This window comes from Miniopterus natalensis, chromosome 2, assembly GCF_054644295.1.
Source record: "Miniopterus natalensis isolate mMinNat1 chromosome 2, mMinNat1.hap1, whole genome shotgun sequence".
Taxonomy (NCBI): Eukaryota; Metazoa; Chordata; class Mammalia; order Chiroptera; family Miniopteridae; genus Miniopterus; species Miniopterus natalensis.
This window is the reverse complement of record NC_142082.1, coordinates 96,551,412-96,567,576: the sequence shown is the minus strand read 5'-3', so window position 1 is coordinate 96,567,576 and position 16,165 is coordinate 96,551,412. Positions and strand designations below refer to the sequence as shown.

General features: G+C 36.1%; 1 protein-coding gene across 3 annotated transcripts in view; it reads right to left on the bottom strand.

The window, feature by feature from the left end:
• Positions 1–16,165, bottom strand: part of RNF17 (ring finger protein 17) — a 108,988-nt gene that overhangs the window by 88,563 nt on the left and 4,260 nt on the right. For all 3 annotated transcript variants that reach the window (XM_087814422.1, XM_016203556.2, XM_016203557.2), the window contains exons 4-6: positions 13,370–13,481; positions 12,100–12,180; positions 10,823–10,923 (exon numbers count right to left, since the gene is read on the bottom strand). In XM_087814422.1, the coding sequence (XP_087670548.1) occupies positions 10,823–10,923; positions 12,100–12,180; positions 13,370–13,481 (294 nt within the window). The remainder of the gene's footprint in view (positions 1–10,822; positions 10,924–12,099; positions 12,181–13,369; positions 13,482–16,165) is intronic.

Sequence of the window (16,165 nt, the reverse complement as noted above, 5' to 3'; positions counted from 1 at the left end):
TTCACTTTAGATCTAAAGACAGATATAGATTAAAAGTGAAAGGAAAAAAGAAGATATTCCATGCAAATCGTAAATAAAAGTTAGCTAGGGTGGCTATACTGATATCAAGCAAAAGAGACTTTAAGTAAAAAACTGTTACAAGAGACAAAGAAGGAGATTAAATTGACAAAAGAGTCAATTCAACCAGGAAGATATAACAATTATAACACATGTATGCACCAAATACATAAGAGCTCCAAAATATATGAAATAAAAAAAGACAGGATTAAAGGGAAAAATGGAGAGCTTTACAATCATAAGTGAGACTTCAACATCCTACTTCCAATAATAAAAAGAAAAACCATACAGAATATCAATAAGGATATAGAATATTTAAAACAACATTATAGACTGGCCAGTGTTGCTCAGTGGTTGAGTGTCAATCCATGAATTGGTTCAATTTCTAGTCAGGTACCATGCCTGGGTTGTGGGCTAAATCCCCAGTTGGGGGCGTGCAGGAGGCAGTCAATCTATGTTTCTCTCTCATCAATGTTTCTATCTCTCTATCCTTCTGTCCCTTCCTCTCTCTCTTAAAAAAAAAAATAAAAAATCAATAAACAACATTATAAATCAATTAGACCTAACTGATAATCAGCACCTGACAGAGAATACAAAATGAGATAAATGAAAACAAAAACACCAAAATATTAAAATACGCCACAGTAAAACACAATGTAATCAAACTGCTGAAAGCAAAACTAAAAGGGAAATATATAATGTAAATATATTTAAAGGAGATGACAAACCAACAACCTAACTTTACACGTTAGGAAACAGAAAAAACTAAATCCAAATATAACAGAAGGAAGGAATAATAAAGATTAGAGTGGAGATAAGGAAATAGAGAATAGGAAAAAAAAAATCAATGAAACCAAAATTTGATTTTTTGAAAAGACTGGCAGCTCTTTAGGTACACTAAAAAAAAAAAAAAGAGAAGAATCAAATTACTAAAATCAGAAAAAAATATGCACATGACTGACCAATTTTATAAAATGAAAAGGATTAGAGAGAATACTATGAATGACTGTATACCAAGAAATTGGGTAACCTAAATGAAATGAACAAATTCTTAGAAACACACCATCTACCAAGTCTGAATCAGGAAGAAAAAGAAAATCTGAACAAGGAGATTGAATTGGCAATCAAATGCCTCCCAGCAAAGAAAAGCCCTGGACTACATGGCTTTCACTGGTGAATTCTACCAAATATTTAATGAAAAATGAATACCAATCTTCCTCAAATCCCCAAAATTGAAAGAGCAGAAATACTTCCTAACTCATTCTATGAGGCCAGCATTACCAAAACTGCATGAAGACAACACAAAGAAAGAAAACTACAGACTACTAACTCTTATGAGCTCTCATGCCAAACCCTCAAACAACACTCTAGCAATGAACTCAGCAGCATGTAAAAAGGGTAACTCAACATAACCAAGAGGGATATATTCCGGGAATGCAAGGATGGTTCAATATACAAAAATCAATTAACATTATGTACAACATTAACCGGAAGAAAACCCCTATACTAACAAAAAAACTTCAGAAAAAGAAATTAAAAGAACAATTCCTTTTATAATTGCAACCAAAAGAATAAAGTACCTATGAATAAACTTAACAAAGAACGTGAAAAACCTATATACTGAAAATAACAAAGCGTTATTAAAAGAGATTAAAAAAGACACAAGTAAATGGAAAAGTGTTCATGGATTGGAAGAATCAACAAAGTTAAAATGGACAGTCCTAGATAGTTTTGCTCAGTGGTTAGTGTCCGCCAGCAGACTGAAGGGTCCCGGGTTCAATTCCAGCCAAGGGCACATGCCTCGGTTGTGGGCTTGATCCCTGGCCCCAACTGGAGCAAGTGCTGGAGGCAACCAATTGATGCATCGATCTCACATCAGTGTTTCTCTCTCTGTTTATCCCTTCCACTCTCTGAAAAGCAATGGAAAAAATATCCTCAGGTGAGGATCAAAATAAATAAATAAATAAATAAATAAATAAATAAATAAATAAATAAATAAAATGGTCATATTACCCAGAGCAATATACAGATTTAATGCAATCCCCATTAAAATATCAATGCCATTTTTTAAAGAAATAGAATGAGAAATTATCAGATTTGTATGGAACCACAAAAGACCCTGATTAGCCAAAGTAATCTTGAGAAAAAACAATGCTGGAGGTATCATGCTATCTGACTTCAAATTATACTACAGAGCTCTGATAATCAAAATAGCATGGTATTGGCACAGAAACAGACACACAGATCAGTGGAGCAGAACTGAGAGCCCAAATATAAAACCCCATATATATGAGCAGATAATTTCTGACAAAGGAGCTAGAAACACAAAATGGAGTAAAGGTAATCTCTTCAATAAATGGTGCTGGGAAAACTGAAAAGCCACATGCAAAAGAATAAAACTAGATTAGTTTGTCCCCATGCACAAAAATTAATTGAAAGTGGATCAAATACCTAAATATAGTATCTGAAACAATAAATTATATAGAAGAAAACATAGGTACGAAACTTACGGACCTTGGTCATGGAGAAGACTTTATGAACTTGACCCCAAAAGCAAGGGAAGTAAAGGCAAAAATGAATGAATGGGACTATATCAAACTAAAAAGCTTCTGCACAGCAAAAGAAACTGACAACAAAATAAAGAGGCAGCCAACCAAATGAGAGATGATATTTGCAAACAGTAGCTCTGACAAAGGCTTAATTTCTGAAATAAAGAACTCATAAAATTCAACACTAAACAAACAACTCAGTCAAAAAGTGGGCAGAGGACCTGAACAGATACCCTCCCAAGAAGACATACGAACAGCCAACAGTTATATGAAAAGATGTTTGAACTCACTAGCAGTTAGGGAATTACAAATCAAAACTACATTGAGGTACCACCTCACACCTGTTAAAGTGGCTATTATCAACAAGACAATTAATAACAATTGTTGGAGAGGATGTGGAAAAAAGGGAACCCTCATTCACTCCTGGTGGGAATGTAGACTGTTACAACCACTTTGGAAAGCAGTCCGGCAATTCCTTAAAAAATTAAGAAGAGAGCTACCATATGACCCAGCAATCCCTCTCCTGGGTATATACCTGAAAAACTCCAAAACACGTATTTGCAAAGATATATGCACCCCTATGTTCACTGCAACATTATTCACGGTAGCCAAGACATAGAAACAACCAAAGTGCCCTTCGATAGTGGACTGGATAAAGAAGATGTGGTACACGTACACAATAGAATACTACTCAGCCATAAGAAAGGATGAAATACTGCCATTTGCAATAACAGGGATGACCCCTGAGGATATTATGCCAAGTGAAATAAGTCAGAAAAAGCTAAAAACCATATGATTTCACTCACATGTGGGATATAAAACTGAAACTTGTGGACACAAAAAGCAGTGTGGTGGCTGCCAGAGACAAGGGAGTGGGGGGAGGTGAAGTGGAAGGGGGGTCTTAATATATATGATAGGAGAAGATATGACTTTGGGTGGTGGGCACACAGAGCAATATCCAGATCTTGTAACATAGAAGCCCACACCTGAAACTTATATGGTCATATTAACCAGTCACCCTAATAAATTTAATAAAGTATTTAAAAAAAGGAAAACCCCCACATGATCCTCTCAAATGATGTAAAAAATGATGTGACATATTTCAACACTTTCATGATATAAAAATATTCAATAAACTAGGAATTGAGAAAAACTACATTAACATAATAAAGGCTATGTATGAAAACTCCACAGTTAACATTAAACTAAGATAGTGAGAGAATTAAAATGACAACTTTTCTCTAAGATCATGAACAAGATGAGGTTACACGCTTTTGCCGCTGTTCTTTTAACATATTATTGCAAGTTCCAGTCACAGAAATTAGGCAACAAAAAGAAAGAAAAGTCAGTGAAATTGGAAAAGAAGTAAAATTATCTTTTTGCAGATGACATAATCTTATATGTAGGAAACACTAAAGATGCCACCCAAATCATCCTATAATTCAATGCGATCCCTATAAAAACCCCAGTGACATTTCATTTAGAATAGAAAAACCCATCCTAAAAGTCACATGGAGTTTCAAGGGACCCCAAATTGCCAAAATGACCTTGAAAAAAAACAAAGTTAGAGGGCCCACACATCCTGATTTCAAAACTTTGTACAAAGCTACAGTAATCAAAATTGTGTTACTGGCATAAGAAGAGACAGACCAATGGAATAAAATAGAGAACCCAGAAATAATCCTTTACCTCTATAGGCAACTGGGTTTTGACAAGTGTGCCTAGACCAGTAAGTGGAGAAAAGACCATCCTTTTAATAAATGGTGCTAGGAAAACTGAATATCCACATGGAAAAAAATGAAATTGGACCCTTTCCTTATACCATATGCAAAAATTAACTACAAATGAACCAAAGACCTAAATGTAAGAGCTAAAACTACTATACTCTTAGAAGAAACATAGGGGAAAAGCTTCATATTAGATCTGGCAATGATTTCCTGGATATGATGCCAAAAGCATTGGCAACAAAAGAAAAACTAATAGGACTTTATCAGTAACTTTTGTGGGTCAGATAATGCAATCAAGAGAGTGAAAAGGCAACTGGTAAGAAGGGAAAAATATCTGAAAATGATGTATCTGATAAAAGATTAATATCAATAATATACAAAGAACTCCTACAATCCAACAACAAAATAAATACTCCAATTAAAAAATGGGCACTCATACAACTTAACACCAAAAAAACAAACATTCCAATTAAAAATAAACATTCCAAATAAAAATAGGCAGAGGACCTGAATAGATACTTCTTCCAAGAGTACATACAGATGGCCACAGACATATGAAAAGCAGCTCAACATCACTAATCATCAGAGAAATGCAAATTAAAACCACAATGAGATCACCTCATACCTGTCAAAATGGCTATCATTCAAAAAATCAACAAACAAGTGTTGGCTAGGATGTGGAGAAGAGAACTCTTGTACATTGTTGGCGAGCTTATAAATTAGTGTACCCACTGTGGAAAACTGTGTGGAGATTCCTCAAAAATTAAAAATAGAGCTGTCAAGTATCACATGATCTCACTCATGTAGAATCTAATGAACAAAACAAACTGATGAACAAAACAGATCCGGAGACAGAAGCATGGAACAGACTGATGAATCTCAGAGGGAAGGTGAGGTATGGGGGGAGTGGAGGGAAGACATTAACCAATAACTTATATGCATATATGCGTAACCCATGGACACAGACAATAGTGTGTGAAGGTCTGGGTGGTGGTAGTCAATGGGGAAAAAAGGGGACATTTGTAATACTTTCAATAATAAAGATAGATTTTTAAAAATAGGGCTGTCATATGATCCAGCAATTCCACTTCTGGGTATTTATCCAAAGAAAATAAAAACACTTAATTTGAAAAGACAGGGATTCCAAGATGGTGACGGATTGAGTGGAAGCTACACTGACACTCTCCCAGGACCAAACTGGAATTACACCTAAAATATAGAAAAACCATCATGAATAATCAACTGCATCTGAAGACTAGCTGGAGAGCAGCCCCATAACCAAGGAGACTGCATAGAGACTGCTAGGAAGACCAGAGGTGCGAGAGGACTGGCTGGGCTCTCCCAGGAAGCAGCTGAAGTTCAAGATGGACACCTCACCGATGGGGGGGGTCCCACTGAGAGGTCTGGGGTCTAAACCCCAAGCTGGGCTTTGGAGCCCAGAGCACCAGAACTGAGAAAGGTACCCACATAACACCTGGCTGTGAAAAGCAGCGAGGTTTCTGTCTGCAAGGGAGAGATGGCTGGAAAGGCAAGCATTCTCTTAAAGGGCCAATGCAGAAAGTTTCATGTGCAGCCACTCATCTTGGGCTCCGGTGGAGGGAGGCAGAGTGGAATAGAGCTGTGTGAGAAGAATCCAGAGGTGCTGGCTTGGGGATAGAGCTCAGAGGGCAGACATATGGATTCCTGAGCTGAGTCTTTCCCCAAATGGCACAAGACATCTTTTCTCAGGCAGACATTTACCATGCAAACAGCTTTTGTCTAGGAAGGAAGGAATTGCCCCACCCTGTGGAGTTTCTATAGCCTGAGGCTCATTAAGACACTGATAACAGTCAGTCTCTGGATACTTTGAGTCTTTGCTTGATTTGCTTCTGGATCCAAGGCTTTGAAAAGCAGACCTTGGTGGACATCTTGGTCCTGTCCAAACATACCCATCCCCTAGCCCCTGCAGAAAGCTTCAAACAGGGTACTCAAAGGCAGTCACAAACAACATCTGACACTGGCTGCATCAAAGACCATCCTAAAGACTGGGAGCCCTAGCAGATCTACCTAATACATAGAAACAAATCCAAACAGGCAGCCAAAATGGGGAGACAAAAAAACCAAGCCCCAAATGAAAAAACAAAAGAAATCTCCAGAAGAGCTAAGTGAAATGGAGATAAGCAATTTATCAGATAGAGTTCACAATACTGATCATAAGGATGCTCAACAGCGTGAGAAAGGATATGCAAACTGAAGGAAATTAAGAATGACATAGTAGAAATAAAAAAAAATATTGGAAGGAATAAACAGCAGATTAGGGTTAGCTGAGGATTGCATCAGCAAATTAGAAGACAAGGTAGAAAAAAAAAATCACTCAATCAGACAACCAAAATGAAAAAACAATTAAAAACCAGGAGGACAGTTTAAGGGAGCTTTGGGACAACATGAAACATAACAATATTCGCATCACAGGAGAGCCAGAAGAGGTAGGAAGCAAGCAAGGGTTAGAGAACCTGTTTGAAGAAATAATGGCAGAAAACTTCCCAAATTTGGTCAAGGAAAAAGTCATACAAGTTCAGGAGGCACAGAGAGTCCCAAACAAGAAGAATCTGAAGAGCCCACACCCGGACACATTATAATTAAAATGACAAAAATTCAAGACAAAGAGGGAATCTTAAAGGCAGCAGGAGAAAAGCAATCTGTTACCTACAAAGGAGCTCCTATAAAACTGTCTGCTGATTTCTCATCAGAAACTCTACAGCCTTAAGGGAATGGCATGAAGTATTCAAGGTAATGCAAAACAAGGGTCTGAAACCAAGAATACACTATCATTTAAAAATAGATGGTGAACTATTTAAGTGCTGGCGAACTGTGGAGAAAAGGGCACCCTAGTACACTGCTGGTGGGAATACAGATTGGTGCAGCCACTATGGAAAGCAGTATGGAGTTTCCTCAAAAGATTAAAAATTGACCTTCCATTTGACCCTGTGACCCCACTTCTAGGAATATATCCCAAGGAACCCCAAACACCAATCGCAAAGAACTTATGCACCCCTATGTTCATAGCAGCACAATTCACAATAGTTAAGATTTGGAAATGGCCCAAGTGCCCATCAGTAGATGAGTGGATAAAAAAGCTGTGGGAAGTTTACATCATGGAGTACTATGCAGCTGTGAAAAGGAAGGACCTTTTGGCCTTTGGCAGAGCACGGAGGGAACTAGAGAGCATTATGCTAAGTGAAATGAGCCAGTCGGAGGACAAGTACCAAATGATCTTGCTTATAACGTGGAATAAACAAAATAAACTGATGAACAAAGTGGATCCAGTAAGAAGCTTGGAACAAACTGAGGGATCTCAGAGGGAAGGCGGAGAGGGGTATGTGGATGGGGAGAGATTAATCAGGGAACTTGTATGTTTATGGGCATGGAAAATAAATAAATAAAATAAAATAAAATTAGATGGTGAAATAAAGAGCTTTCCAGACAAAAAAAGGCGAAAGGAGTTTATCATCACCAAACCAGCATTGAAGAAATGTTAAAGGGACTGCTGTAATAAGCTGAAATAGAGGGAATGAGAAACATAGGCATAAAGAAATAAAGTGTCAATATACAAGTACCTATCAATAATAACCTTAAATATAGATGGATTAAATGCTCCAATCAAAAGACATATGTTAGCTGAATGGATAAGAAAACATGACCCAAATATATGCTGTCCACAAGAGACTCACCTCAGAACCCTTATGGAGGACTTTAAAGGAGAGATCCACAACAATACAATCATAGTAGGGGACTTTAACTCCCACTGACTTTACTGGATAGATCTTCCAAACAAGGAATCAACAAGGAAACAGTGACTCTAAATGACACACTAAATCAGATGGATTTAATTGACATTTACAGAACATTTCACCCCAAAGCTGCAGAATATGCACATGGGATATTCTCAAAGATAGACCACATAGTAGGACACAAAACAAGTCTCTACAAGTTCAAGAAGATTGAAATCATATCAAGCACCTTCTCGGACATTTATACCATGGAATACTATGCAGCTGTAAAAACGAAGGAGCCCTTACCCTTTGAGACAGCATGGTGAGACCCGGAGAGTATTATGCTAAGTGAAATAAGCCAGTCAGAGAAAGACAAGTATCACATGATCTTACTCATATGTGGAATCTAAGGAACAAAATAAACTGATGAACAAAATAGATCCAGAGACACAGAAGCATGGAACAAACTGACAAATCCCAGGGGAAAGGCAGAGTGGGTGGGGGGGAGAGATTAACCTAAGAAATTATATGCATATATGCATAAACCATGGACACAGAGAATAGTGTGGTAAAGGCCTGTGCAAAGGGGTGCAGGGTGGACAGAATCAATGGGGGGGAAGGGTACATTTGTAATACTTTCAACAATGATATTTTTATTTGTTTGTTTTTAAATATATCTTTATTGATTTCAGAGAGAGGAAAGGAGAGAGAGAGAGATAGAATGATAGATCAATGATGGGAGAGTCATTGATCGGCAGCCTCCTGCACACCCCCAACTGGGGATCGGGCCTGCAACCCGGGCATGTGACCTCACCGGGAATCGAACCCTGATTGCCTGGATCCCAGGTTGACGCTCAACCGCTGAGCCACGCCTGGCTGGGCAATGATGCATTTTTAAAAAAGAAAAGATATATGCACCCCTATGTTCACTGCAGCATTACTAATAATAGCCAAGCTAAGGAAACAACTTAGGTATCCATTGATAGATGAATGGATAAGGATTCGTGTGTACATTAAACATTATGAAAAGAATGAAATCATAAAAAGAATGAAATCTTGGCATTTGAGACAACATGGATAGACCTACAGGTATTATTAAATAAGTCAGAGGATGACAAATAATGTACCATCTCACTTATATGTGGAATCTAAAAAAAATCCCAAAATAGCCCTCGCTTGTTTGTCTCAATGGTTAGAGAAGCAGCCAATGGACCAAAGGGTCGCAGGTTCAATTTCCGGCTCCAGGTGGGGCAAGAGAGGGAGGCAACCAATTGATGTGTCTCTCTCACGTTGATGTCTCTCTCTCTCCCTCTCTCTCTCTCTCTCTCTCCACCCCTCCTCCCTTCCTTCCACTTGCTCTAAAATATCAACAGAAAACACATCATCAAGTGAGGATTAACAAAAAACAAAGCAAACAAACAAACCCACAGATATAGAGAACAAGTTGATGGCCACCAAAGGGGAAAGGGTTGGGGATGTGAATAAAAATAATAAAAATAAAAAACAAAAAAAATAAGCATAGGACTTGAATAGAGATGCCCCCAAAATGGCCAATAAATAGGCACATGAAAAGACACTCAACACTATTCATTTGGAAAATGCAAATAAAAATCACAATGAGATACAACTTTATACCTATCAGAATGTGATTATCAAAAAAAGCCAAAACACCATAGAAAATAACTCTGTTGGTGAAGATATGAAGAAATTGGAACCATGTGCACTGCTGGTGGAAATGTAAAATGTGTAGCCATAGCAGAAAATAGTTCAGAGTTTCCTCAGAAATTTAAACATAAAATTACCATATGCCACTAAACTGTACCCTTAAAATAGTTAAAAAGGTAAACTTTGCTAGGTATATTTCACCACTATAAAATCTGTAAAATAAATGCATGCACAGGACCTACCACTTAAATGTTATAATTATAGAACCAGATATGAGATAACATCAACATGGAAGAATAAAGAATATCAACTGACTGATAGTGTTGTAGGCATCCCAATGAGATAAAAAAAACAACAACAAAGAGTCAAAAGGACATCATTACTAATATACTTTGTGCACGTCATGATTTTTATGATCCTGTTTCTTCAAATGTCAAATGTGGATTATTGAAGGTCATATATATTAAAGTTTTTTAAAAAGTGATGGATATATAACTGCATATTTGTTTAGAAATGAGTATTAGAAAGTATTAGAGCATTATTTGCTCTGTTGCAAATAAACATGAAAAAATGACGGAACCATATATAAGAAATGGTTTGCATTTTCCCATGTAAGCTGAATTCTACAACAAATTTTGCAGAGTTTTCTATGCTGCTTTAAGAAAGAAAATTGCTTATTTTAAGTTAACTTTGGGACCTGAAGACAAATAGCCCGAATAAAAAAATGTACAAATTTTTCTTCATTTTGAAGTTGTAATCATCAGCGTGTATAGACCACTTATTGCCTTCCAAACTTGTTTAAAAGTTACTCATTATGCCAGGCCAGTGTGGCTCAGTGGCTGAGTGTTGACCCATGAATCAGGAGGTGACAGTTTGATTCCTGGTCAGGGCACATGACTGGGTTGTGGATCTGATCCCCAGTAGGGGGTGAGAAGGAGGCAGCTGATCAATAACTCCCTCTCATTGATGTTCCTCTCTCTCCCCCTTTCCCTTCCTTTCTCTGAAATCAATAAAGATATATTTAAAAACAAACAAAAACTTCAGTTTCAAGTCTATATTTTTAAGTTATTACCTAGAATCAAGAGAAGTAAAAAGCTGATCAAACTGTTTCTCCAGATCCTTTAAAAGACTGACTGTCTCCTCTTCCGTTTGACTGTGTATGTGTTCAAGCATCTTGGAAGAACAAAACACAAAGACTGAATTTGGTATTTTTATTTTGTAGAAATTGTACTGTTCAACATGATTTTGAAACTAAAAGGTACTTTTTGGACTTTTCAAAGTAACAACACAAGAGAAGATGATAAAAATAAAATAAGTCACACAGTTCAACTTCAAATCCTGGTACTTGTTACATCTTTGTTGGCACTGTATACTGATAAACTGCCAAAAAAGGCCTAGAAGATTAAGTTTTCTAAACTTGTTTCTTATCCCTTTTTGTCATTACAGGAAACAAATAATTTTAAATAGGTGAATTTCTGTCTGGCACCATTCCTTAAATTAAAAAAGTAACATTTTAATCCAACTATTTAAAAAATATTGACTATTCCACAAACTGCATTTTTAAACAAAGAATTGTTCCCTGAGATCTGTGACTCCTTTTTGCCTTTCAATTTCTCCCTTTTGGAATGGGAATGTCTATCTTATGCTTATCCAACCAATGTACTTTAGAAGCAAATAATTTACTAGTTTCACAGATTCACTCTTAAAGAAGAATTTGGCCCTTGAGCGTCAACCCAAACCATTTAGAAGACATTTAGATGAGATTTTGGTCTTAGAGCAGATGCTGGAATAAGTTAAGACTAAGTTGGGATGGAGTGAATTAATGTATTTTGCACGAGAAGGACATGAGTATGGGGGCGGAGAGCAGAGGGCAGACTGTTATGGGTTAAATTTTGTGCCCCCCTCCCATGTTCATATGGTGAAGCCTTAACTCCCATATCAGCTATAATCTTTTGAATGCCTTGGTTGTAAATTTGTTGTTGCTTGTTCTTTGTCACCAAATGAGTGAGCCTCTCTTTTGGAGGATGGAATAAGGGAGAAAAGAGAGTAAGACTCTTAGTGTAAGGATATACAGCCAAGTAATGAGCATGTTAGAAAGATGATCTGCAATGCTCTGAGACAAGAAATCATGGTTCCTTGATAGAGCTTCTATGTCAGTGGGCTGCTAGCACGCTGCTACAAAACCAATCCCAGCAGGCCAGGGGAGTTTCCCATTCTTCTGTGTGTTTCTCTGTCATAAGATTATCATGCTTTATAAGCTCTAACTTCAGTGATAGTATATCTAAGTATACACATTTAAAGAGATTATGCCCTAACTCATGATAGAATTTAATCATTAAAAATGCTTACTTTTACAGCAATACTTAATTGTTCAAAATTATTGCCTGCTATCTTTAGTGCTTCATCAATTTCTTCTGCAGTTTTAGTCTCCTAAAAAGGGGAAGGGGGGCCATATATAAATGTAAAATATAAAAATAGATACTTAGACACATTATATTAGTCACAAAAACATCAAGCTACCATTTTGGTTACAAAAGCAACATAGACCCACCAAAGAAATGTGAAAATAATCAAGAAAAATAACACTGTTAATCCCACTCACCCAGAGATTAAAAACAATTAACATTTTAGAATTTTGGTTATAGTATTCCAGATTTTTTTAGGTAACTTTTTGAAAAAATAAGACTATGTCCTGTAACCATTTTGAAACTTAAAACTATCCTGAAAAATGTATCATGGCAATATATGTACACATGTAAAAATGAACAGTTCAAGGAAATATTATAATTTTGCTATGTTAACATTTAAATTTAAAGTAAAAAATACCAAGATTAAGTGCTCTCTCTCCTCCTCCAGCTCACTGAAGATCTCCTTAACAGTCTTGGCAGGGTGGCTCAGTTGGGTGAAGCATTGCCCCATACACCAAAGGTTGTGGGTTTGATTCCTGGTCAGGGCACATACCTAAGTTGTGGGTTTGATCCCCAGTCGGGGTGCATATGGGAGGCAATAAATTGATGATTCTCTCTTTCTCTCTCAAATCAATAAAAACATATCCTCTGGTGAGGATTAAAAAAAGGATCTCCTTAACAAAAAGATAATACTTCATTCAACAGGACTTTGGAGTTTGTTCTTTTTTCTAATCTTAAATTTAAAAAATACACTATTTAAAGCCATCAGGTGTAATAACAGGTAAAATCAATCTTCCAACATCGTTATCATCATCATCAACAAATGCCATCAGGCCTTTTGGATGCCATTAAAATAACTGTAAAAAAATCACACTTAGAATTTAGAAGTGTGCACTTTATATAAGTTTCACAGAATCTGAATTCAGTAACAAAGTTCAAAGGGAAGAAGCTACATACAGGTAAATATCAAGAACACTAACAGAGTTGTCTAAGGTAGAATGGGTTGCCTTGGGAATAAGAGAGAACTTATTCAAGCACAGTTTAGAATAAAACAAGAGGTTCAAGTAAGGAATATACATTTACTTCTTACCTTTACATTTCTAAAAGAATCTGTAATCATAGGAACCCTGAGAGGAGAGGAAAGTTAAGCTACCAGAGACAAAGTAAAAATGTCTGGTTTCATCTTACTTCACAAATAAATTTTTTCATACCGCCATTACAGCTGATGAATTCAAAACAGTCCTGTGTGTGGATGGTGAATGTTCTAAACCAATAGTTAGCTGATCAGCAGTCTTTTTAAAGTCCTGAGAACAATTCTTTATCCTGAAAAATGTCAAGTACATTATTTTAAATACCAACATTAATAAAACAGTTTAAATCTTCTATTCTGATTTTTACCCTCAATCAAAAATAATTCATGTGATGAATTGTAGGAACACTCACATTGGGTTCTCAATCATCTATGATAAGCAAAGAGAGGAAACAATGACTAAATACTAAACATAAATTTTTATATAAAAAATTTTAATCGAGAATTCAACTTAACAAATCTCTAAAAATACTAGCTTACAGCATAAATTGTTCTTTAATTTCCTACCACCTCTCCTTATCTGATAGTTTTTAGTAGAGATGTTGATAATCACTGAACTGTCTTAGCTCAATTAAAGTGAGTACATACAAATACCAGTTATTATATATAGGTCTGGATAATTTACAAACAGGTAATGAATTTACTACATAGGTTAATTTTCAAGGAAAAAGTTCCATTTCTCATCTATTTTTATCTTTATATCCCCATATTGGCTACCAAACAGTAAACATTTATTGTTTGCTGAATAAGCTAATTGAAAGTCTGTAATAATGTTTAACATGTTACTCTCATAGAGAAAAATAGACTAATTAATTTTTAAACATTCAATTACTTTGAAAAGTGAACATCCATGTTCTTAAAACATGAGTGGATTAGCCCTGAGGAGAACATATTCAATTCCTGTTTCAAAATAGTAAAGCTAAATCATAAAGGAAATACATCAGATATCAAGGGCTACTTCTACTTAAAACATACAACTATTTTAAACAAAACTCTGCTGAAATTAGGAAATAGGAATTCCTAACATAAGTAGATTTGACATGGAAAATTTAATTTGAAATATAGTAATCTGGAAAAAATCTGGGTGTTTGAAATGGACTCATCTACTTCTGAAACTGAAATTTCTCTTTGTAACCGTACTGGATATTATACATATCTAGAAAAGAATACAATCAGATTTTACTTGCATGATATTTAAAAAGTCAGAAAATTTCAAGTCCAGATCTCTATCTTCTCTTGGGAAATAAAAAAGATGATCTGGCAACACTGGGCTGGTCTTAACACAGCAATAATTGGCTGGAGCTGAGCAGGGGCTACCTCCTTTGCAGGGGTGAACCTTCTTTCGTCTGCCACAGTCCTTACCACTCACTGTTTAAACTCAGTCTATCTCCTACAGCATGTCACCTACTGGGGTCCTATCAGAGTCCAGTGTTCAAATATGCATGGCCACTACTCACATGGGGTCAGAAAGATTCCTAAAAACCTATTCTAATCATCCCACACAAAACTTGTGGAGGAAATGACTTGTGGAATACAAATACAGGAATTGGGAGAAGTACTGGCATTCAATAAACCTGAGTTCTACTTCTGGTTGTATCAGTGACTGCTGCCAGACTTTAAGTGACTTTACTATCCAAAGACATAACTGTAACTATTGTTTGGGTTTCTGTCTAAGCACACATTTAAGTCTGGACAAAGAAGCTGCAGCACTAATGTGAAAAGTCACAAATGCTTAAGAATTTTGGGTTTTATTTGGATAGGCAATGAAGAACTATAGAGCAGGGAAGAGTCTGGAAGTGCTAAGGAGGTAGGAAAAAGAGAATTAAATAGGGGAGTAGAAATGGAAACTAAATTATGGATATGAGAGATCTTGTGGAAGTTAGAATCTGAGGGGGTAAAATGAATGAGAGATGAGGAACTGGGTGCATTACAGAGGCTTTGAAGTCATTAACAGAATTGAAAGGTTTCAAATGAGATTGTTTCTTGAGGGTATCCTATATTTTTTTTTTGGTCCCAACATAATCTAATATCATATTAAATATTTTAAAAGGTTAAAAGTTATACAAAATTAGAACTGCCATCTGAATAGAATCCCAGTGAATTAATTAAGACGTTCTTCAACCCTTAAAAAGTTGCAAAGCAACAAAAAGCAAACTTTACTATTTTTCATCATGATCCATTCCAAAGTCAACCCTAAATGTAAACTTACCTAAGATCCAAAAATGATTTCAGAAAAACTATAGCAAATGCCATGGTTCTTCATCTAACAAACATTAAATGTTTACTCTGTGTCCAGACCAGGGATGCTGAAAGCAGTAAAATGTGAGGCTTATAGTCTCACAGAGGGAGACATAATATAAATAAATAGGTGCAATAAAAATGACATATGTGCTTGTCTCTAGACGGGATATGCTAAAAAAAAAAAAAAAATCTCTGCATCGCTAATTCAAAAAGCATTTACTAATGTGCAAAGCCTTATAGAGGAATGGAAAAATGAATAAAAGAAACCCAAAGTTATTACTTATCCTTTTATAAATCACCTCTCAATCTACCTCTTCCTAAAGCCCTCCAATGTATTGTACTTGTGCTCCTCTCAACAGTCAACAGAGAAGTTCTTATTCTTTCTCCATGCCTTATTCTCACCCAGCACCAACAACTTCTGCTAGAATCGTACCCTCAGCTGTTCTGAATCTGACATGGTACTCTTGCTTTCCTTTTTTATTCACTTTAAATAAGGACAAACTAATATTGCTTCCTTAGGAGCTGAAGTCTCCATTTCATGAACAGCTAAGAAAAATTACAAACGTAAAGAGCAGTCTATAAACAATGGGTTAGAAACACTGATCTAAGAATGACATTTTATCAGTAGTACTAAAATTACTCTTATTAGTCTTTCAGAAATACAATGAACTTTAAA